Source organism: Aquarana catesbeiana, linkage group LG02 (genome assembly GCF_042186555.1).
Source record: "Aquarana catesbeiana isolate 2022-GZ linkage group LG02, ASM4218655v1, whole genome shotgun sequence".
Classification (NCBI taxonomy): domain Eukaryota; kingdom Metazoa; phylum Chordata; class Amphibia; order Anura; family Ranidae; genus Aquarana; species Aquarana catesbeiana.
The window spans coordinates 455,892,856-455,915,616 of NC_133325.1; the positions used below are offsets into that span (position 1 = coordinate 455,892,856).

Genomic DNA, 22,761 nt, shown 5'->3' on the forward strand with positions numbered 1-22,761 from the left:
TGTTGAGCTTGATCATTCATTTCTTGTAATTTATTATCTATAGTGACACTTTTCACTGGGTGTTAAAAAAAAATTTTCATGATAAAAATAATTGCACTTTGCCATGTTGGTTGCAGCTTTTCACAACTCCAAAATATATGAAAAAAAAAAGATCCTTTGTCATTACAGCCTCTAAAACAACAATCAGAGGTCTCAGAAAATATGTTATGTAATCAAGATGGTGTAAAATACCATCTTCATAAAATTGGAAATAGAAGCAAATAATAAACACATGGGCGGAGTGAGAATAATATAATTAGATGATAACAGAGAGGCCAAGGTTGATACTTTTTGCCATGTTGGTTGCAGCTTTTCACAACTCCAAAATATATGAAAAAAAAAGACCCTTTGTCATTACAGCCTCTAAAACAACAATCAGAGGTCTCAGAAAATATGTTATGTAATCAAGATGGTGTACAATGCCATCTTCTTAAAACATTTATAGCTGTTTCTCTAATTTCATATAGCTTAGTGAATGAGGTGAAGTTGTTCTCATTTTAATCATCATCGTGTTTTTTTTTCTTGCATATGATTGGATATTCTTTGCAAATTGAATTTTCACTTTGTTTCACCTCATTCACTTGGATTTGTGAAAATTCTTTTTGCAAAGTGAAAATTGATTTTGAAAGTGAACATTCTCTACTCATTAAGTAAACCAGTCATGGTTTTCATTCAAAACACTTTTTTTTCAAAAATTGGCTTTACATCCTGTTATTTCTCATTGTGGCCTTTATCCTATATAAATGTCACAAACAGAAAATTTTACTGCATCAGGGTCACTATTACATTGTATGTGTTCAAAAATTTTAGTTCTTGGTCATACATAGGTTTAGTTAATAATGTGTGTCAAGCAGTGGTGGCCTGTGCTTAACATATTGGGGGGGGGTGGCAAACTAACACCAAAACTCCCCATCCCCTGCATGCGGCAGACAGCCAGGAATGCGGCAATTGCACTCCACCCCCCCCCCCCGGAGACAGCCGTGGATGCGGCGACCGAACTCACCCCCCCAATCCCGCCACCCGCGGAAGATGGATGGGAATGCGGCGATCAACCCCCCCATTACCTTTGGAGTCAGGGGAAATGAATAGCCGGGCTGTTGATTTCTCCTACTGGGCAAACAGGAAGTGTATCCTGAGACCCGATTGGCCAGGGAGTCCTAAGACTCCCTAGCCAATTGGGTCACAGGAACTGCTTCCTGGTTGGTGTAGGGAGGTGTAGGTTGTCTAGGGATATTTATTAGACCCTTGATAAGTCTGCATAAAACCCACCCAGGGTTTTTTATTGCTTCTCAGAGCAATTTTCTGCCCACCCAGGGCTTATCTTACTGTTTCTCAGAATAGTTTCTTGAAGCCCACCCAGGGCTTATCTATCGAGGTCTAAAAAACTAATTACAGGTCCCTTAAAAGGAATCGATCTCTAAATAAATCACGGCAAGAGAAAAATAAATATAAATCAAGATCACCGGATGTATTATGATCAATTCCGGACGAGCCGCCAAAAACTGTAGGGAGATGTAGGTTGTCTAGGGATATTTATTAGACCCTCGATAAGTCTGCATAAGATGTACCTTACAATCCCCACAGGCCTGTGAGATTAGCCCATTGAGACAATGATAAAAAACTGCAGAAGTCTCGCCGAGCAAATCTAATCTTTATTCTTTGGTGTGAATATTTAAAGGGGGCTTTCAGAAACTACCGCTCCTTGACTGTGTCATACAAATTATCCAATCAAATACAGAAACATTTTATGACAAAAGTGAAACTAATTATTTTTAAGATATCACGTGCTTTACAGGAAACGAAACAATAAAGATAACAGGGATGTGAGAAACTAAACTAGATTACATTACACGCCTAGTAATATGTGAAATAGAGTACAGGGAAAAACACAAAATGGAAACTAAATTATAAAATGGATGTGGTTAAGCTAAATATCCCTTCAGTTGGCCAGTGTTTTATCAGAATACCGCTACCCATCAGAAAATAATGATGTTGCGAACACAAAATGCTTATTGCGCATGCGCTATGCATTATAAACATAGCTATATGCGTTATAAACATAGCTGCTATGCGTTTCAATAGATTTTCTAATCTGAAAGAACATGTAGGCGGCAGCGGACATCTTGTTACATACAACCAGGCAAGTCTTGAATTTCACACTTATTTTAGCAGTAAACTCACCTTATATACTGAAATAGACTATTTCACCATGAGGGTGTTCAAAAATGTCCCTCTGCGCCAAATGACTATCAGTTTGGCGCTGAGCAGTGCGGGGTGTACCAAGATTGCCGTCAGCACCTTCTGACTGCAGGCTTGTCGCTGTTTTTTAAATGCAACATCAAAAGAGTGTCACAGATTTAAAAATACTGTATTTCAGTACTGCAAAAATAAGTGTGAAATGGAATACTTGGCTGGGTGTAACAACATGTCCGCTGCTGCCTTCGTGTTTTGTCAACTTAGGAAACCTAGTGGAATGCATAGCGGCCATGTTGGAACGCATAGTGCATGTGCGGTAAGCATTTTTGGTCAGAACATCACTTCCGTTACATTTTCTAATGGGTAGCAGTATTCTGATAAAACACCGGCAGGAGAATCAGGAAGACGATAGGGAATATTAATTCGCTATTGTCACACAACTGGGTGGCGAGCCCACCCTTTTTTGACGCCAATTACAGCCTAAAAAACCATTGGAATCCATATGTCCAGCATGTAAATTAGGGGACGGGCGCATGGATTAGGGGGGCGGCACCCCTGTGCCCCATATGGACGGGCCGCCAGTGGTGTCAAGTAAGTACTGAGCAAATTAAGCATACAACTGCCAATCAAATGCAAATGTTTACCTTTCGTCAGGCTGATCTGAAGAATCTAATTAGTGGCACACATTAAGAGCCCATTCACACAGGGACGACTTGTCAGGCGACCTAGTCGCCTGACAAGTTGCCTCCCGTTCTGTGCTATGGAACCGTTCTAAGGGGAGCGACGCAAGTCGCTCCGACTTAGAAAAAGGTTCCTGTATGACTTCGGGGGCGACTTGGGGCGACTTGCATAGACTTCTATACAGAAGTCGTTTTGCAAGTCGCCCGGGCAGTCGTGTGCAGGTCGCCTCGCTGAGGCGACCTGCAAGTCGTGTTGCCCCTGTGTGAATGGGGTCTGATAAATGATGCCAAGTTTTAGTAAAATGGAACCAGGCCTAATCAGTTCTTTTCTTCATTTCACACAGCCAATGAAAAAAGAGGAGGCCAACGCCAAACATCTCTCATATATTGTGAAGGATCTTCTTCAGAAAGAAACTCAATTATGCAATACAATGAATCTCAGCTGTACATTCTCTCTCCCTCCTGGGAAAAATAGAGTATTTATCTGGGCTCAAAATACAATTGGAGCTTCTCCTGAAAAAGAGATCATTTTCTTTGCAACAAATGGTAAGAAAAGGTTATGCACATCTAACAGACCATATTTCCCTAAAAGATAGCTTGCAGTGGACCAATCATTTTAACCTTTGCTATCTGCAGTTTATATGCATACGTAAAAAATGGTTATATGCTTATGTTAGTGAACTTACAAAATATTCTTGTGCTACAATACTAAATATTTTAACTAAAGGGCAATCGTGTATTATCAGCACTGACATGTGTTTCCACATCAGACCTGAAATATTACCTAAAAAGTGCTGCTCTGTAGTAAACATATATCAAAACAAATAACTATTAAAAATTAAGAAAAACAAATATTGTCCAGCATGCCGGAAAATAAATAGAACAACTCTCAATTAAAGTCTTCATATAAAATCTATGACTAAATAAATAAGTAAATAGTATTTATTAATAGCATGTACAAGTAAGGTCCTTTGGTGCAAAATCCATTATCAGTTGTATCAGTGTAGCCCAGTTCATTAAAGCTGTCTAACTCTAGTGCTTGTAAAGAATAAACTACCTAGTGCTGTAAACAAGAATGCCATCCAAGTGCTTCATACCTTGTGCTCTTTTTATGCACTCATCTCTGTTTTTCATCTATAAATATTCTATAGGTCAAATATACGCCTTCCCCGCAAAGGGGAAATGCACGCTTTTTACTTCTCTCTTCATCTCCAATGTTCACTTTTCACTTTAAGTGGGTAATGGCTTCAACATTCAGAGAATGAATCCTCTAAAGAAGTCACGCGTGTAGTGGCGTAACGCGTAAGGGCAGAGCCAGTGACGTCATCACGCTATTCCTGAAAGTGAGCAGGCACCAGGCTGATCAGTGCTGCTCATGATCCACAACAATCTTAAGAAGATATACACATTGTTTTACAGCAGTGCAGGAAATATAGTGCACATTATCAAGCAAGTGTATTTTATTACTTTAATACATTAAAAAGATTACACAGAAAGCACTATGATTCATATGTATTTGTTTTGAACAGAGTCTGGTGGAGCAAGTATAAAAGGAAGGTTGGAGCCAATACCCAGTTAAAGAGAAAAAAAAGTATTAAAAGGTGAAAAGTGAATATTGGAGGTTAAGAGGTGTCACAGAGGAGTAAAGACCATGGATTTGGCCCCTAAATGGGAACACTAATATTTGATCAAGACCTAGACCAGTGTTTCTTAATTCCAGTTCTCAAGGCGCACCAACAGGTCATGTTTTCAGGCTCCATTATTTTGCACAGGTGATTTGATCAGTTTCACTGCCTTAGTAATTACCACAGCCGTTTCATCTGAGGGAAATCCTGAAAACATGACCTGTTAGTGCGCCTTGAGGACTGGAATCGAGAAACACTGACCTAGATGCTAATATTTGACCTAGAAATGATTTAGAAGTCAAAAACAGAGGTGAGCGCATAAAAAAAAGCACAAAGGGTGAATGGAAGGCACTCTATTCTGCCATCAACTGGTCTGATTAGATGCCAATTACATTAATTCATGAGCTTGCACTGACACATTAGTACATAGGCAGGCTTTACTGTTTTGTTCTATTCTATTAAACCTCACTTTTTCACTACAGGAGATCCAGTGCGTAGAATGTATGTATCGCCTAATGATGATTACAGCCTACGAGTGGAGTGGGAAGTACAAGTTTCAGCTAAAGCCTATGTGTTGGAGTGGTGTAAAAGTGCTCAGCTGCCAAGCTGTGAAATTAACTGGAAAACTGAGTTTAAAGGAAGCACTCACTCAATTCTGCATGGTAAGCACACACTGAGCATTAACATACAGTACATTGATTAAGTGTATTGTAAATGGAACTATCCTTGTTATTTGGCACACTAAAGCTTACAGTGCATTTACATGGACACACATAAGAAATAATAGTTTATTTTTATTTATTACCAAATAATGGGCCATGGTGTCACTTTGTTTAATTAAAGTGGTACTAAAGACAAAATTAAAAATGGCATATAGGATGCGGTCTGTCACTAGTATTACCAAAACAGTCTTTGTTTTTCTGAGTCCAGCCCATGAACTTAGAGTTTTTTTACCTGTTGATCTTGCTGTTACTTTTCAACTTTAACAGACCAAGCTGTGCAGCAAATGTAGCAGTTAGAATGCATGAAGGTAAAAAAAAAACCTAGAGCCTTAAGACCGTTAGAACCACTTTAACCACTTGCCGACCAGCCGCCGTCATTATACTGTGGCAGGTCGGCACGATCCCCCCCCCCACCGTCGTAGCTATACATCAGTCCCTTTAAGCGGGATAGTAGGCGCTCGCACATGCCCGCTGCACAGCGGGGTTGGCGATGTTCGTGACCGGCGGTCACGATGACCGCCAGCCATGAGCAATTGCGGGCACAAGAGGCAGAACAGGGACCTGTGTGTGTAAACACACACATCCCAGGTCTGTAAGGAGAGGAGAGAGAGATCGTGAGTTCCTGCGAGCTGGGAACCACAATCTGTCATCTCCTATAGTCATTCCCATCCCCCTACAGTTAGAAAACACACCTAGGGAACACCGTTAACCCCTTGATCGCCCCCTATTGTTAACCCCTTCCCTGCCATTGACATTTATACAGTAATCAGTGCATTTTTCGCTGTATAATTGTCAATCAACCCAAAAATGTGTCAAAAGTGTCCGATGTGTCCACCATAATGTCGTAGTCTCGATAAAAAACGCAGATCACCGCCATTACTTGTAAAAAAAAAATAATAATAAAAATGCCATAAATCTATCCCCTATTTTGTAGACACTATAACTTTTGCGCAAACCAATCAATATACGCTTTTTGCAATTTTTATTACCAAAAATATGTAGAAGAATACATATCGGCCTAAACTGAGGAAAAAATTTGCTTTTTTAAGAAAAAAATTGGGGCTATTTATTACAGCAAAAAGTACAAAATAGTGTGTTTTATTCACAATTGTCGTTCTTTTTTTTGTTTATAGCGAAAAAAAATAAAAACTTCAGAGATGATTAAAGACCACCAAAAGAAAACTATTTGTGCGAAAAAATTTTGTTTGGGTACAGCGTCACACGACCGCGCAATTGACAGTTAAAGTGACGTAGTGCCGTATCACAAAAATGGCCTGGTCATTGAGCAGCCAGTTCTTCCGGGGCTGAAGTGGTTAAATATAGCCTCCAGGATATTATAACACCAAGTACACAGGCATATATAAAAGTACAAATGTTTATTATACCATTTAACAAATAAAGGTGAAAAACACCCAATGCATATAAATACAAATGAAGTTGTAATTATAGCACCATAACAGAAAGTTGTTCTGTCTACGCGTTTTGCGGGGACAACTTCATCAGGACATAGGCGCCTATGGCACATAATTATTATAGTACAAGTCTAAAGGTAACATGAATCATCATAGAAATTTGAATAATTACAAGGGAACAATAATGTATCAAAACTAAAAAAAATGGTATAGTAAGTATTTGTATTTTTATATATGCCTGTGTATTTTGTGTTATGGCCTCCTAAGGGCTATATTTAAAGTCCCATTTTTATTTTATGTTTATGCTACTCAATATGGGATGACCCGCTCAGGACACCTAATTGAGCTTATGGAAATTGATCGGCACTGGATCAATACCTAGAGGCCTCCGGACTGAAGCTGTCAGTGGCTGGCGGGGAGCTCTGGGGATCACAGCACTGGAGATCAGGTGAGTATAGTTCCACTTTAGGGTTGGACTACTCTGCAAAACAAATTTCTCAGAACCATGGACTATGCAGGCTTTGCTAAGTGCTTTTCACTTTTTATCACATTTCTTTCTTTTACTGTTCCTTTTTTTCTGTTTTGTAATATCTTTTCTGTAAATTATTTCTTGCACTATTTTATTTTCATTAAAACAATGTTTTCAATTCATTACCATGAATGTCAGAATGCTATAATCTGAAATGAAAGAATCTTAGCATCTGTGAGAGCTAATTTGTGACACTCACTGCCACACCCGGACAGGAATGTAACAGAGTTTTAAGACATTTCTTAAAGGTCAGAATTGCAAAAACAGATACTGTGAATGGTGTGTGTCTCCATTAAAACACATGTTAAAGGCTCATGCATGCAGCTGTTTAGGGCTACGCACCACCCAGATTAGCGTATTTCTGTGGCGGGTACAGCCAGTTTATTCCAATCAGCTGTGGACAGAAAGCCTGTATAAGTGACAGCAAATCCTTGCGTTATGGATGAATGTGTGCCCCTGAAAACATCTGTCTGTACCTGCCACAGAAATATGCAGTGTACGGATCAAATTTGCTGTGTATATGAGCCCTAGTTGAAAAACAGCAGAATTACTGGCAGGACCAACTCATGAAAGTAAAGGAAAAAGCCTAGAAAGGAAAACTAATGCAGCCACTACATTAAGGCACTTGGTAATATGCATTTTTTTGTTTTTAACAGAAGTACGGTATATGCAGTATTTTTAATGTTTGTTTAGAAGTTTAGATATGCTTTCATTTAAAGCGGTCGTGAACCCATTCAAGCAAGTTTCTTTAATTAAAATGAATCAATGTAACCTATTGTACTGTGTGCACTGAGTTTTTGGCTTCCTACCTGCTTGCTTTTTTGTGTAATCCTTTGTTTTCTTTTCAATGATGTCACCAGCGCATGTGCTGTTAGTCCTATTTTCCGGCAAGCTATATATGCCGGAAAAATGCTGTATATGCTGGGGCTACGTCATTTCCTGATGTTGGCGTCAGACCCGAGATCTCGCGACACTCCTTCCCCATTGAGAAGCTGGGTGTAGCGTCACATATGACGACCCATCACATTTCGCTACCCGCTGGAGTGCGCCATATGCGTTCAAACACTCTTACGACAAAACTCTTGCTTCGCTCAGCATAATTATAATCTAACTCTATGTCCACTTCGATGGTGGGACTTGAACCTGGACTTAGGGGTGGAGTTTTGTCGTAAAAGTGTTGTAACGCACATGGCGGCATCGCGCATGCGCACTCCAGCGGGTAGCGCAATGTGATGGGTCGCCATATGTGATGCTACATGGGCAGCAGCAGGATCGGCTCCTATTGGCTGTATGTGGTTGCCATAGTAAACCGAAATGGAAACGAGGCTTGGCTGCAGTGAATCATGCGCATGTGTAAGATTATGGCCACTGAGACAGATTGAGGGCGGAAATAAATTACTGTTGAGGTGCCCAATGGCGGCGGCTGCATACAAGCTGGAGCATTCGCATCAGTTTATTCTATCAAGTAGGAAGGTTCTTTTTGCATACTGTATGCGGCGCTTAGATTATAAACAGCAACATGACGTTAAATATTGCTGTAACATTTGAAGTAACATTGAGTTTACTACCACTTTAAGCAAGTGCATTGCAGTGTTTAATGAGTATATAACATGTGACGTGTGAGGCTCCCTGACCAGCTGCAAGAAGTCTGCTAGACCTTGACTGTTTTTATTTGATAAGTTCACATTAGGATAAATTGAGTTTCATTCATGATTTGCATTATTTGTGATAAATTCACAGACTGAATTTGATGTTGGGGTCTGATTTTGTACCAGGCAACTATATATTAATTAATTAATATGCACATAAGGAAAATAATTACACTATACAATCCTATGTCTATATTTCAGACAATATCGAGCCTTACCAGATGTACACGGTTACACTGTACCCTGTGTATAACGACAGCATCGGAACATCCATTCAAAATATTGTCTATTCCAAAGAAGCAGGTAATTTTTAATTTTTTCTTGGATTGTAAATGTATTTTACAATAACATGTTTATTAGGCAGTTGTTTTTCTTATCAAAAATACATTTTCTAAAGTTTTGGATGGCAAAGAGATAACTTTTAGTCCTTGCCAGCTAGTTTCAATTCATACAAATTCCAGCCCCACATCAGAATGAAAATGAGAGGTTTACCTGTGAACGGAAATCCTTCCCCTATTCTACCCTAAATAAAGAAAATATGTTGAGTTTGGTTTGATTTCAATTTAAGCATAGTTATCGCATCGCATAATGCCGACAGGCTATTTATTTTTTCCATTAAAGGGTATCACCACTTTAGAAGAAAAAAATATATTGCACATGAAAAAATATAGCATATACAATTGCTACACAAGCCATTTCAATCTTCAGTGCTGTAATTTTCTGTAAATGTCAATGCAATGTGGCAACATGGAGGCGTTCTGTACACCGTTGTACTCTATAAAGGTTAATTACTTCTAAAGGGATGCAGACCCACCAACTTTTCTCATCAGAAGACTGAAAGTGCCTTAGCTGATTATAATGAACCAGTCGCTCCCATTCAGAGTCAGTATGCAAAAGCCATGATCAAACAAACAACCATTCTTTCAGAGCATATGTGGGACTTTAAATGAGGCGAGTGATGACCGCTGAATGGGTTTGTAAACCTATTTATTGACATATTTATTCAGGATGTACATATGTAAAAGCATATAGCAATTTGTACATCCATAAGAAGAAAAACGATTTCATCTACATACATACCAATAACATAGTACAATTCATCTATATACATACCAATGACACAATACAATTCATCTATATACATGGATACCATAATGACATTTACAATGTAAATTGTTGTGAGCCAGTACTGATCCGCATTTTAGGATCGTTACATAAAAAGATCTAAAAATCAAAATTGCACCATATCTTGGAAAAACTGTATGCATCTAAAAGAGCTTGAGGCATTTCGTGAATTTGTTCCACCTTCTCAGGAGCGGATGCATACAGTGTATCTGCGGAAGATGTATAAAGAGACCAGTGCGGTATATTAGTAAATCTCACTAGGGAAAGGAAAAAGAAAAACGAGAGGAAAACAGGAAAAGTCCATCCCTATGATACTTACACATTGGCTCAAAGTCCAAAAAAATGTGGTACTACAAGCTGGGGGCTGTCAAAAGTGTCTGTCCCAGGAGATGTAGTAATAGGGACCCATTGGGAAAAATCGGGCGTACAAAAGGTTAACCCAGGAGGATGAGAGTCTCCATGCCTGAATCATAGGTGGTACATGGAAATAGCATCCAAAGTGTCTGTAGAATTGATAAATATATATAATTTCTAGTATGTAAGGTGCTACTACCATAAGCTACTACCATTCCTTCAGAGCAGAAACAAGTAGGACTCTACAACAAAGTTTGTTCAAATCCCTGCATTGTACATTGAGCACCCAGAGGGGATTGTTTTGTTTTTTTTCTCAGCAAAATGAGATTACTCTTAATTAATGTTGTTGTCTCCATAGCACCAGCCTTTTCACCAGAACTCAAACCAGTCAGTGTTGATGAGTCACAAATAGAGGTGCAGTGGGAACCAATTCCTCTGGAGAAACGCAATGGCTTCATTACCAGCTATACTGTTTTCTGGAGAGACCCCAATGGCAAAGAAGACTGTGAGCATTTCTAATGTAATCATTATACATTGTGGTAAAAAAGTTTCAGCAGTTAAAACATATTTTTAAGATTTACACTGCTGAAGCTGATCATATTCTGATAGTAGTCCAATCATATTTGTAAAGGATAGGTGTACTTTACCACCTTTTCTGCCCCCTCCCTCAGCACATTTATAATACTTAGCTGTAACCCCTATAACCCCAGAAAAGTACCTGAACATGCAACACATAGCCTCAATACATTTAAATGGAGAGTCCATCTGCAGCCTGAGAAGCTGATAAATGGCAACTGAAGTAACGCTATCATCTGTTGGTATTACTTTTGGATTTTGGTGTCCTTAGATGTCCTTAGATCAGTGGTTGTCAACTTATGAGCTAAATGCTGCCCCTGACTTCACCAAAGGGCAACACATAATGCTCAATATATGTAATGCTTGAGAAGACTGTCAGAATCTGCAGACCTAATAGAGAAAATGAGAGTCAGAGAGTGTGGACATGCTACATTTTTGGCTAAGGATATGCTTAGGCCCGGACTGGCCATAGGGCACACTGGGCACTTGCCTGGTGGACCAGGTCCGCCAGGCCGTATGTCCTTGTGGGGCCAAGGCAGCTGAGCTGCTCTTGAGCCCCTGCCGCTCACCCATCCTCTGCACGGCCAGCTGGCCGCCATTTCAGTTCGGCCGTCGGGCGTAGACTACAGGTCACATTACCTATGACCATGAAGAGGGAGGAGATCTACATGACACGCCAGACAGGAGGGAAAGTGGGTGCGGCTCCCCATGCATGTACCTGGATAGGAGAAGCGGCTGCATACACACTAAAAGAATCCATCTCTTTATTTTTCTCCTACAGCCTCTGAATGCCTGCTTCTCATTCTCACCCTCCCGTGGGCATTCAGAGGCTGTAGGAGAAAAATAAAGAGATGGATTCTTCTACTGTGTATGCAGCCGCTTCTCCTATCCAGCTTCTTTCTACTGCCCCCTACTGCTCTCAGGCTCCCACCTTGCTCTCAGGTGCTCCCCGTGCTCTCAGGCTCCCCCAGTGCTCATCGGCCCCCCCAGTGCTCATTGGCCCCCCAGTGCTCTTCAGCCCCCCGTGATCATAGGCCCCCCTGTGCTCTCCACCCCCTGTACTCTCTGCCCCCCAATGCTCTCCAGCCTCCTGTACTCTCCAGCCCCTCCCAGTGCTCTCCGGCCCCCCTGTACTCTCCAGCCCCCATGCTCTCCAGCCTCAGTGCTCTTCAGCCCCCCCAGTGCTCTCCGACCGCACCCCAGTGCTCTCCAGCTTCCCTGTGCTCTCCACCCCCTGTGCTCTCCGTCTCCCCAGTGCTCTCCATTCCCCCTTTTGCTTTCTGCTCCCCCCGTGTTCTCCACACACCCCCACATCCTCCGCCCCCCCATGCTCTCCGTGCCTCCCGCTAAATATGTCATGGGCTGCTCAGTCTAAAATGCCCGGGTCTATTTTTTTGGCCTAGTCTAGGCTTGGATATGCTACAGAAGAAAATACAAAACTGGAAGCATGTTACATGAGGCAAGTAAAGATCATTACCTTAATCAATGTGTCCATAATAGACTGCTAAAATCAGAGAGTCGCACATCTTATACCAAAGGGCCGCAGGTTGAGCTCCAAAGCTTTAGACAGAGGCTGTGCAGCTGCACCACTATTTGTAGTCAGAGTCTTCAGTTGAAAATGCGATAACCCTAACTACCAAGACCTGTGGTGTGCCCTAGTCTAGCTGGTCAGTACGCCTAAAAGAGGGCATACCCTGAATATAACGTATATGAAATGTGTATGATATATAATGAAAAATGAAAGTTTGGGGGAAACGGGTGGGTGGGAACCAGGTAGATGAGCCGACGCGGGACCCGACAGAGGCGGAAGGATATATACCCCCCAGACTACTCCTACAAATCCAGCCTGGCCTCCAGCCAGCCTTCTAAATTATAATTTTTCCAAAGCACACAACATCACTGGGATGGATCTCCCAACACCATTTTCAAACTCCTAACTGTCATTATTTAAATTTACAGTTGTGTGCCTTTTCCATCAAAGGCTGACCCATTTCCAGTGGCAGATTCACTTTAATAAGGCAAACAGTTTTTCTTACAAACACATTTATGTCTCATTATGTCATTTATGGATCTCCAACATGGTACTAATAAATATTTGTATCTCTTGATTCTAGTTTCAACAGTACAAGGCACAGTTACAAGATTCAAGATAAAAAATATTCTCCCTTTCACAACATACCAAGTGTTTTTAAGAAGTTCTACAGCGGGAGGCAGTGTGAATGGTACCATACTAATGGTTAATACCGCTGTTTCAGGTAAGAAAATGCTTTTAAAAAGATGAAGGAATACAGTGATGGAAATTGAAAAGGAGAGATAGAGAAATATTGAATATTGCTTACAGATCATATCCTTAGGTGAAGGGGGTAAAGCAGCTTAATTTAGAACTCATTGAATGTAACATAAAATAAGTATAAAAATAAAACTGGAAAAATGACATGACAATAGTGAACAGGTAGAGTATATATGGCCTATTTGTAGAGCAGAATATTTCAATAATCCGTGTTAATATATGTGGCAGAGTCAACATCCGGGGCATAGGTATTCTGCTACCAAGATGACCAATGCAGTTATATCATGGCATGTATCTTGCACATGAAGTTATAATAATACTATTTCTAATGCTTCTCCACATGATTGTGATAGTTGGTGTAAAATGCTAAGCCTTCCAGTTCTCCACATGACAAAAAAGGGGGAGCTCCAGAGCTTGCAAAGGATACACAAAGAGACACCAGTGCAAAGGCTAATGGTGTAGTATATGGAGTGGCCATCCTGCTCCATCCCTGCAAGGTTTCCCAATCCCCAGTATCTGTGACGCTGGTGTGGTCCATTCTGCCCTAGTGGTTACAGTATGTGCCTTGCCCCTCAACTGTATTTGTTTTTTTAATCATAAATACTTTGATTTTAACCACTTGACATCTGGGCACTTAAACCCCCCTCGTGACCAGACCAATTTTCAGCTTTCAGCGCTCTCACACTTTGAATGACAATTACTCAGTCATACAATACTGTACCCAAATGAATTTTTTGTCCTTTTTTTCATACAAATAGAGCTTTATTTTGGTGGTATTTGATCACCTCTGGGTTTTTTATTTTTTTGCGCTATAATTGAAAAAAAACGCATTTTTCTTTGTTTCTGTGATAAAATTTTGCAAATTAGTAATTTTTCTTCATAAATTTTGGCCACAATTTATACTGCTACATATCTTTGGTAAAAATAACCCAAATTAGTGGATATTATTTGGTCTTTGTGAAAGTTAGAGAGTCTACAAACTGTGGTGCAAATCATAAAAAATTGATCACACCTGACGTACTGGTGGCCTATCTCATTTCTTGCGACCCTAACATGTCAGGAAAGTACAAACACCCCCCAAATGACCCCTTTTTTGAAAGTAGACAGTCCAAGGTATTTAGTTAGATGCATGGGGAGGTTTTTGATGTTGTCATTTTTTCCCACAATTCTTTGCAAAATGAAGATTTTTTTTTTTTTTTTCCCCACAAAATTGTCATTGTAATAAGTTATTTCTCTCACATGGCATGGCATGACACCCCAAAATACATTCTGCTACTCCTCCTGAGTATTACGATACCACATGTGTGGGACTTTTTCATAGCCTGGCCACATACAGAGTCCCAACATGCAGGGAGCGCCATCACGTGTTCTAGGAGCATAAATTACACATCTAATTTGTTGACTACCTATTACACTTTTGAAGGCCCTGGAGAACCAGGACAATGACACGTGACACTGATGACAAATGGCACTGATACGTGGCACTGATACGTGGCACTGACACTGATGTGGCACTGATGACAGATGGCACTAATACGTGGCACTGATGACAGATGGCACTAATACATGGCACTGATGACAGATGGCACTAATACGTGGCACTGATGACAGATGGCACTAATACATGGCACTGACAGATGGCACTAATACGTGGCACTGATGACACGTGACACTGATGACAGATGGCACTAATATGTGGCACTGATGACACGTGGCGCTGATGACAAATGGCACTGATGACAGATGGCACTAATATGTGGCACTGATGACACGTGGCACTGATGAAAGATGGCACTAATACGTGGCACTGATGACAGATGGCACTAATACGTGGCACTGATGACAGATGGCACTAATACGTGGCACTGATGACACTGATGACAGATGGCACTGATACGTGGCACTGATGACACTGATGACAGATGGCACTGATACGTGGCACTGATGACACGTGACACTGATGACAGATGGCACTATGTGGCACTGATGACAGATGGCACTTATACGTGGCACTGGGGACAGATGGCAGTGGGGACAGATGGCACTGGGGACAGATGGAAGGGACATGACAGCAGGGACAGATGGCAGGACAGATGGCAGGGCAGATGGCAGGGCAGATGGCAGGGGCAGATGGCAGGACAGATGGCAGGGCAGATAACAGTGCTGACACTTTTTTTTTTGTTTTTTTCTCTGTTTACTTAATGCTGCAGCGGTTCGCTCTCCCTCCTCACACGCTGTCTCTGTGTGAGGAGGGAGAGCCGGCGATGAGAGAGGATCTCATATGTTTACATATGAGATCCTCTCTCATTGGCAGAGCGATCGCACTGTAAACGGCCGCTGTCATTGGCCGTTTACGGCGACCTGTGACTGGCTGTGTCCGAGGGACACGGCCAGCACAAAACTTCCCCGATGCGCGCCCGAGGGAGCGTGCAACGTGGAAGTGAACAGGAGGACGTCCAGGGACGCCCTCCCGGCAATTGGAGTCCGCGCTATAGCCGTCTTTCGGCTATAGCGCGGACGCCTAGTGGTTAAAGTGGTGTTCCAGCCGAAATTATACTTTTTAAATAAAATACCCCTATAATACACAAGCTTAATGTATTCTAGTAAAGTTAGTCTGTAAACTAAGGTCTGTTTTGTTAGTTTATAGCAGTAGTTTGTTATTTTATAAACTTACAGCAGATCGTGGCCATCTTAAGTGTGGGCATCTGAAGCCAGACTGTATTTCTTCCTGGATCTCATCCTTGCAGATCTCGCACATGCTCAGTGCAGCACAAGCTGTGTAATAGGTTTCAGGTCAGGTTTCCATAGCAACGGCAGTGTCAGAGGAAGTTGCCGCCCCTTCCCAGAAGGCATTGCAAACAGGAAATCATGCGATGGGCCACGGCCAGGGAGGAGGAAGTGAAAAATGAATACAGCAGATATACAGTAGGTGCTGAGAAAAAAAAATAAAAAATATCCAATTTGTTTACAGTGCACAGTTTAGTGAGGGATGCTGAAGAGTTGTAAAAGTGGGTGGAACTCCACTTTAAACATACTACACTATTAGCCTTTGCTCTGGTTTCTCTCTGTTTATCCTATGTAATTTATTTACTTCCACTGACCACCAAGCATGAGACATTGCTACTTCGCCTTATGGTGGGAAATTTTGTACTCTGACTGGCCACAGTCTCATAGTTGCTAACAGTCCTGATTTGCGCTGTACATTCATGGAATTCAGACCCATGTTCCGGTCTCAGCATGTCCCAGGCAGAATCCCGGAAAATTGGCTGTGTCCAGTGCAGGGGCAGACTGTGCCAGGGGGTCTGATCCCCCATAAGAAGGCTGCACTGCTCCGCTGTCACTGGGTGCGGATGGTTGCCGTGTCATCCTGGCCCACCCACATAGTAAGCTGGGTGGGCTGGGAGTCTGGAGATTCTGGAACGGATCTAAAAGAATACTACAGCTACCTATTGGAGGAGGAGGAAGCAGGAGGCAGGCTGCACCGCGTCCCAGCCAATGGGTGCGCTGTCCGGGCTTCCACTGTTGTGGCACGGAGCTGCTCTGCAAGCTGCATGAGGTGAGGAAGAAAACCTCTCTTATGCCCGAACAGTAGAGTAAAGTTTCTCTCTCCCTCTCTCTCTTTTTTTTTTCTTTCTCTCCTCTCTCCTTTTCTTTCTTTCTCCCTACATCCCTCTTTTTCTTTCTTTCTCTCTCCCTCCATCCCTCTTTCTCTTTCCCTCCATCCCTCTTTTTTATTTCCCTATATATTACCACATTCTCCAATATTTAGCATAACTGAAACCATGCCCATTCTTTGCTGCAGCGCGCAAAGGGCCCCGCATTTTTTTCTTTCCAGTTAATCCACGCCTACAAATGAATGCCCCCACCCCCAATTGAAATAATACTCCGCCTACATAAAAATAGTGTCCCTAAAAAATGTTTTGAGAATGTTGCCAACTATGCAGTCTGATCCCCCCGCCCAACATCTGAAGGAAAGTAAATTGGCTATTTGTTTAGAAAGTTTGGAGACTTGTCTTGATTGTAAAAAGATTTCACTGTCATGTTTATGCTCAATAACTACAAATTTGATGCATGTTTCTGCTGCAGTGGGTTACTACAATAAATTGCACTTTGCATCATGCTATTAAAAATACGTTTTAAGATATATTGTCTGTTTCCTTTGTTCTGAATCTCTGATTCTCCTCCAGGTAAACCAGACAACACCTTAATTCTCCTGGTTCTATTTCCGGTTTTATTTCTGGTGACCATTCTTTTGTTTATCATCTGTATAATGAAACATGACAGGTAAATTCTGGTTTATACTATTAGATTCTGATACTGATCATTTCTACTTGTTGATGTACCTTCCTCATAGAACTTCTCTCACTAAGAAATACCATCTCTTTTCTTGTCCTTGTAAAGAATTATAATATCTCCAGCCAGCTAATAACATAATTAACGTGTGGTAATTTTTCGTTTATTTTGTTACTCTCGGCTGCCCACCTGTAGACATTCATGGCCAAACTTATTCAGTAAACAGGTTAAAGTGGAGGGCCACCCTGAAAAAAAAAAAATCACCAAAAATCCTAAAAAAAATAAAAAAAAAAATATTTGAAAAAAAAAAAATTTTAAACTTACCTAAACCCTTGTTGCTAGGCAGTCTTCCTAATCTGCCTCTTCCTCTTCCGCGGTGTGTTCTGCTCCTCGGTGAGAAGCCCCGTTGTCTTCTGGGAACTGTGTGTGTTCCCAAAACACCATGGGGTCATTCACAGAACGGAGCGCCGCGCCGCTCGCGCGTGCGCAGTAGGAAACTGGCAGTGAAGCCGCAAGGCTCCGCTGCCTGTTTCCCTTACTTAGGATGGCAGTGCCCGGAGCCGAGGGACGAGTCGGCCTCGGGTGGCCGACATCGCGGGCACCCAGGACAAGTAAGTACTTATTTAAAGTCAGCAGCTACAGTGTTAGTAGCTGCTGACTTTTACATTTTTATTTTTTTAGGACGGAATCTCGCTTTAAGTGCGTTCAGGGGATGTTGAGAGGAGTTTGAAGACTTGCTATTGTTCACAAAACCATCCCACCTGTCTCTTGTTAGTCTATAAAGTGAAAGACTACCTGTAAATATAAAGGTTAAAGTGGTTGTAAACCCTTACATATATCCAGTGAAGTGAATAGCCTCGGATGATACACAGAGATTAAACAAATCCTCCTACATAGGTTTTACTTGTTTATCTGCAGCCCTTTCTTTCCTAAACCCCTTTAAAAGGGCAGAAAAGTGCTAAAATCCTTCATCTGTCAGGAGCATAGAGGAGGGGGCGGAGATGCTACAGTTACAGTGTGTGAGAGCTGATTGGAGGAAAGGAGCACACTCCCCTTCACACAGCAGAAGTACTGTTTTCTGAATAGATAAGATGAATGCTGAGCTCTCTCCTCAACACAAATTGTATCTCATATATTAGGAAAACGTCTCAGAAGTGACTCATGCTGAAAAAAGAGTAATGAAGCACCGACGACACTGGGGCCCCATTCACACCTTTGTGTTTTGTAGCTTGAAGCTTCAAAATGCTGGAGGAGAAAAAATACATTATTCTCTATGGAGATGGTTGACATCTCCATTCCAATTCGCCTGAAGACAAACGCCTGACGCTCAAAAAAGTTCTGGAGCTTTTTTTGTAGCTCGAACGGGCAGATATTGGCATTTTTGGAGTGTTTTTATTGCCATTTGCGTGTTCTTGTGCCCATCCGCGTGTTTTTGTCATGCATGTTTGTGCGATTTTCTGCTCAAACTAAAAATTGTAAAACATAAAATAGCAATAATATATAAATAAATAAATGTAAACTGAATTCACAAATAAATAAAAACCATCATAAATAAATTAATAATATGTAATAATATATAAATAAATGATAATTAACCCCTAACCTTAAAAAAAAACATTAAATTAATTATCATAAATAATAATAATAATAATAATAATAGTAATTTATTTATTTATTTTGTGTTAGGGTTAAAATTTGTAGTTATTTTGTATTATTATTTTATATTTTTCAGGGTTAGGGGTTAATTATTTATTTACTATTACTTATTATTATTATATTTATTTATAATTATTTTTATTTGTGTATTTCTTTTACATTTATTTATTCATTCATTATTATTACATTATTATTAGTAGTAGTAGTAGTAGTAATAACAACTTAACCCTAACAAAAAATAAATAAATAACCCTATGTCATGAAGCTAGTTCAGCTAATACTAATTCTCATACAGCTAATGCAAATTCTTCTGCAGCTAATACTAATTCTTCTGCAGCTACTGCACATTCTCTAAATGCTCATTCACTAAAACAGATCCTCACGCAGCTAATGCAAATACTTCTGCAGCTAATACTAATTCTTCTGCAGCTAGTGCTAGCATTGGGGAATGAGCAGTAGTTGCAGAAAAATTCACATTTGCTGCAGAAGTACTTGCGTTAGCTGTAAGAGAATTAGTATTAGCTGAACTAGCTTCCTGAGATAGGATTTTTTATTTATTTTTTTGCTAGGGTTAAGGTATTAATACTACTACTACTACTATTAATAATAATAATTAATAAATAACTGTAAAATAAATACACAAATAAATAAAAATAATCATAAATAAATTTAATAAATGAATACTAAGTAATAGTAAATAAATGATTAACCCCTAATCCTAACCCTAACCCCAACTTTAACTCTAATCCCTTACCCTAATGAAAAAAAATAATAATAAATGAATAATATTAAATAAAAAATAAATAAAAGGTAAGGGAAAAGCTAAAAAAGCTGAAATACCTAGCAACAAATGATGCAACAGATAATAGTTTTCTCTATTGGCTAATAAAAAACGCCAAAGCTCAAAATCGTGCACAAGTCCCGCATAAAACCGCGTCACAATTGCGCATAAAAACGTACAAAAAAACACTAGAAAAACGTTCAAAGACGCTACACTCAGGTGTGAATGCAGCCTTAGAGCTTTGGAAAGAGATAAATAAACACAACAGATATATGTGCTTTGCTCACATTTCATGAATGAGGTTTACAACTACTTTAAATTTCTGGACAAGGCTATCTACAATTGGGTAGCAGACATTTGTTGGGTCTATATTTGTATATAAAAACTCCTCCAACTCCCCTGTGTCCCCTTCCCCAACTTTTCCATCAAGATCAATAGCACAATAACCGCTCCCTTTACTCATGCCAGAATGCTAGATGAAAATGTGGACTTTGACCTTCCCTTTGGCCCCCACATCCATTCATTGTCTAAATCATGCTGACTTAACCTCCATAACATTTCCAGAATTTGCCCATTCTTAACAAACACTACAAAGGTACTAATTTACTCTCTTGTTATAATATAACTATTGCAACCGTGTACTAGTTGGCTCCCCTTCAGTCTACCCTCCTCCCAAGACCTAGTGTTTTCTAGTTCCCTCGTTACCACCTGTCAAGAACACCTGCAGAACTTCTTCAGAGCCTGCCCCATCCTCTGGAACTCCCTACCCCAATCTGTCAGGCTGTCAGGCTATCTCCTACTCTGTCCACCTTCAGGAGATTGCTGAAAACACATTTTTTCAGGTTAGGCCCCTTTCACACTTGTGCGACTTGTCCTGCGATTTGGGACTGCAAAGTCGCATGACAAGTTGTTCCCCATAATTTCCATTGATAACCATTCATATATGTGCGACTTCAAGTCGTGCCGACTTCAAAGTAGTCCCTGTAATACTTTGGTCTAACTTTCATGTGAGTTAAGGTCCATATACAGGCATACCCTGCTTTACGGACACTCACTTTACGGACATACCCGCGAGTGTACGCAAAGTGTCTCACAAGTACGGACAGTGGCGCTGGGAGTGCGGCCCGCACCCGGGTATCACCAGGCCCGCATGTCCTAACAACCAGGCACCACTCGGCTCTGTTCAGGGCAGGCACCAGCATTAGGCAGCCGCTATTCAATGTCACATTCTTCACCAATGTCCTCAGCTGGCCCCTCTGTCCTGCCCCAGAAATTGCCGCTTAGTCCATTGTCCTTCCTTTGCACAGAGGCCTCCGGTGCATACTTCTGCTGGACAAACTTCCAGCACTCTGGTTCAGCCTGTGAGAGCCAGCTTCACGGAACGACGGAGGACATCACAGGCTTGTCTCCCAGCCCTGCCCCTTCATGGAGGTCTCCAATAGAGGGCCCATGGAGTGGAGATGCAGCCTCCCATGCTGATCATCCGCTCTGTGCTGCTGCTGAAGGGAGCTGAAGCAACAATAAACTAGTGCTGTGAGGGCAGCCGGCCGCAGCACTTTTCACGAACTACAACAGCCAGGTGGACACAAGTGCCATAGCCAGACCATGCTGGCTGGAATCTACATCAATCTGACCCTGCAATATGGTCACGGTGTGTGAGACCACCCCACTTCCCCTGGGGACAGGGACCACCCCATCCCCCCCTGGGGACAGGGACCACCCCACCTCCCCTACGCCTGTAAATGACTATTGCAATGCAGTACATGCACTGAGAAGTGAAAAAATGTAATACTTCACTTTAAGTACATTTTTGTTTTACATACATGCTCTGGTCCTCTTGTGTACTTAAACGTAGGGTATGCCTGTACCTCAAGATTACACAGGCATTCCTTGAAATCGCGGCAAAACCTCGCAACTTTGAAGTCGCGGTAATGTGAAAGGGGCCTAAGCCCCTACCTGAAAACTGTATTTCTACTTCTTCCATCAGTACAACCCCTTAAAGTTATTATCTTTTGTTTCACTTTAAGTACTGATTAAAATATTCCTCATATTCCATCTTTGTTCAAGATCAGCATGAATATATTGTTTCTATACTTTTTTTTTGTGACTTGGTATTTTACAAAAATGTAACTGCCTATGCCTTCTTCACCAGTAATGATTTTTTTTGCTTTGACAGAATGAAGAGTCAACTCTGGCCAACAGTTCCAGATCCAGCTAAAAGCCGTATGGGCAAATGGACCTCTTCCATGGAGGAGGTAATCTAATCTTTACACTGCACTGATCAATGTCAATGTACATATTTTACATTAAGTAGTAAAACTAGTAACTATGGGCCCAAGGCTGCATCATACAAGAGCCATGGCACCCTCCTATACACATACACACCGCACCACTGAAAGAGATTTTCTGGCCACAGACTGTTAGTCTTGTGCTTGTGGTACCTTTCAGTTCGCTATGAGAAAAGCTGTTATTTGTTAGTCTTGTGCTTGTGGTGCCCTGCAGTCCGCTATATAAAAAGCTGTTATTTGTTATAGCTCACAAAAATATTGCACAATACAGCAATAACTCACTATTTTTTTTTTTTTCAGTTTGCAAACTGAAGTTTTTGCATGTGTTTTTTTAAGTGTCTAAAAACATAGGAGTTTTTTTTAATTGACATGAAGTAGGAGAAAACATAGTAAAAAGTCTTGATGTCAATGCTATGTGCAGTGCAAACAAGGGGGTGCTACAGTTAGGGTTGCCACCTGTCTGGGATTCACCGGACAGTTCGGGTTTGGAATCATGTGTGCGGTTTTCAGACCACCTGCAACCCGGACACATTATTCAGACCAGAC

The 22,761-nt window shown here is 41.1% G+C and overlaps 1 protein-coding gene across 2 annotated transcripts in view; it reads left to right on the plus strand.

Moving 5' to 3' along the window:
* The window catches only part of CSF3R (colony stimulating factor 3 receptor), an 81,340-nt gene that overhangs the window by 52,822 nt on the left and 5,757 nt on the right, over nucleotides 1-22,761 (plus strand). For both annotated transcript variants that reach the window (XM_073615622.1, XM_073615623.1), the window contains 7 exons: nucleotides 3,260-3,461; nucleotides 5,023-5,202; nucleotides 9,054-9,155; nucleotides 10,690-10,836; nucleotides 13,022-13,162; nucleotides 17,385-17,481; nucleotides 22,104-22,182. In XM_073615622.1, coding sequence (XP_073471723.1) covers nucleotides 3,260-3,461; nucleotides 5,023-5,202; nucleotides 9,054-9,155; nucleotides 10,690-10,836; nucleotides 13,022-13,162; nucleotides 17,385-17,481; nucleotides 22,104-22,182 — 948 coding nt within the window. The remainder of the gene's footprint in view (nucleotides 1-3,259; nucleotides 3,462-5,022; nucleotides 5,203-9,053; nucleotides 9,156-10,689; nucleotides 10,837-13,021; nucleotides 13,163-17,384; nucleotides 17,482-22,103; nucleotides 22,183-22,761) is intronic.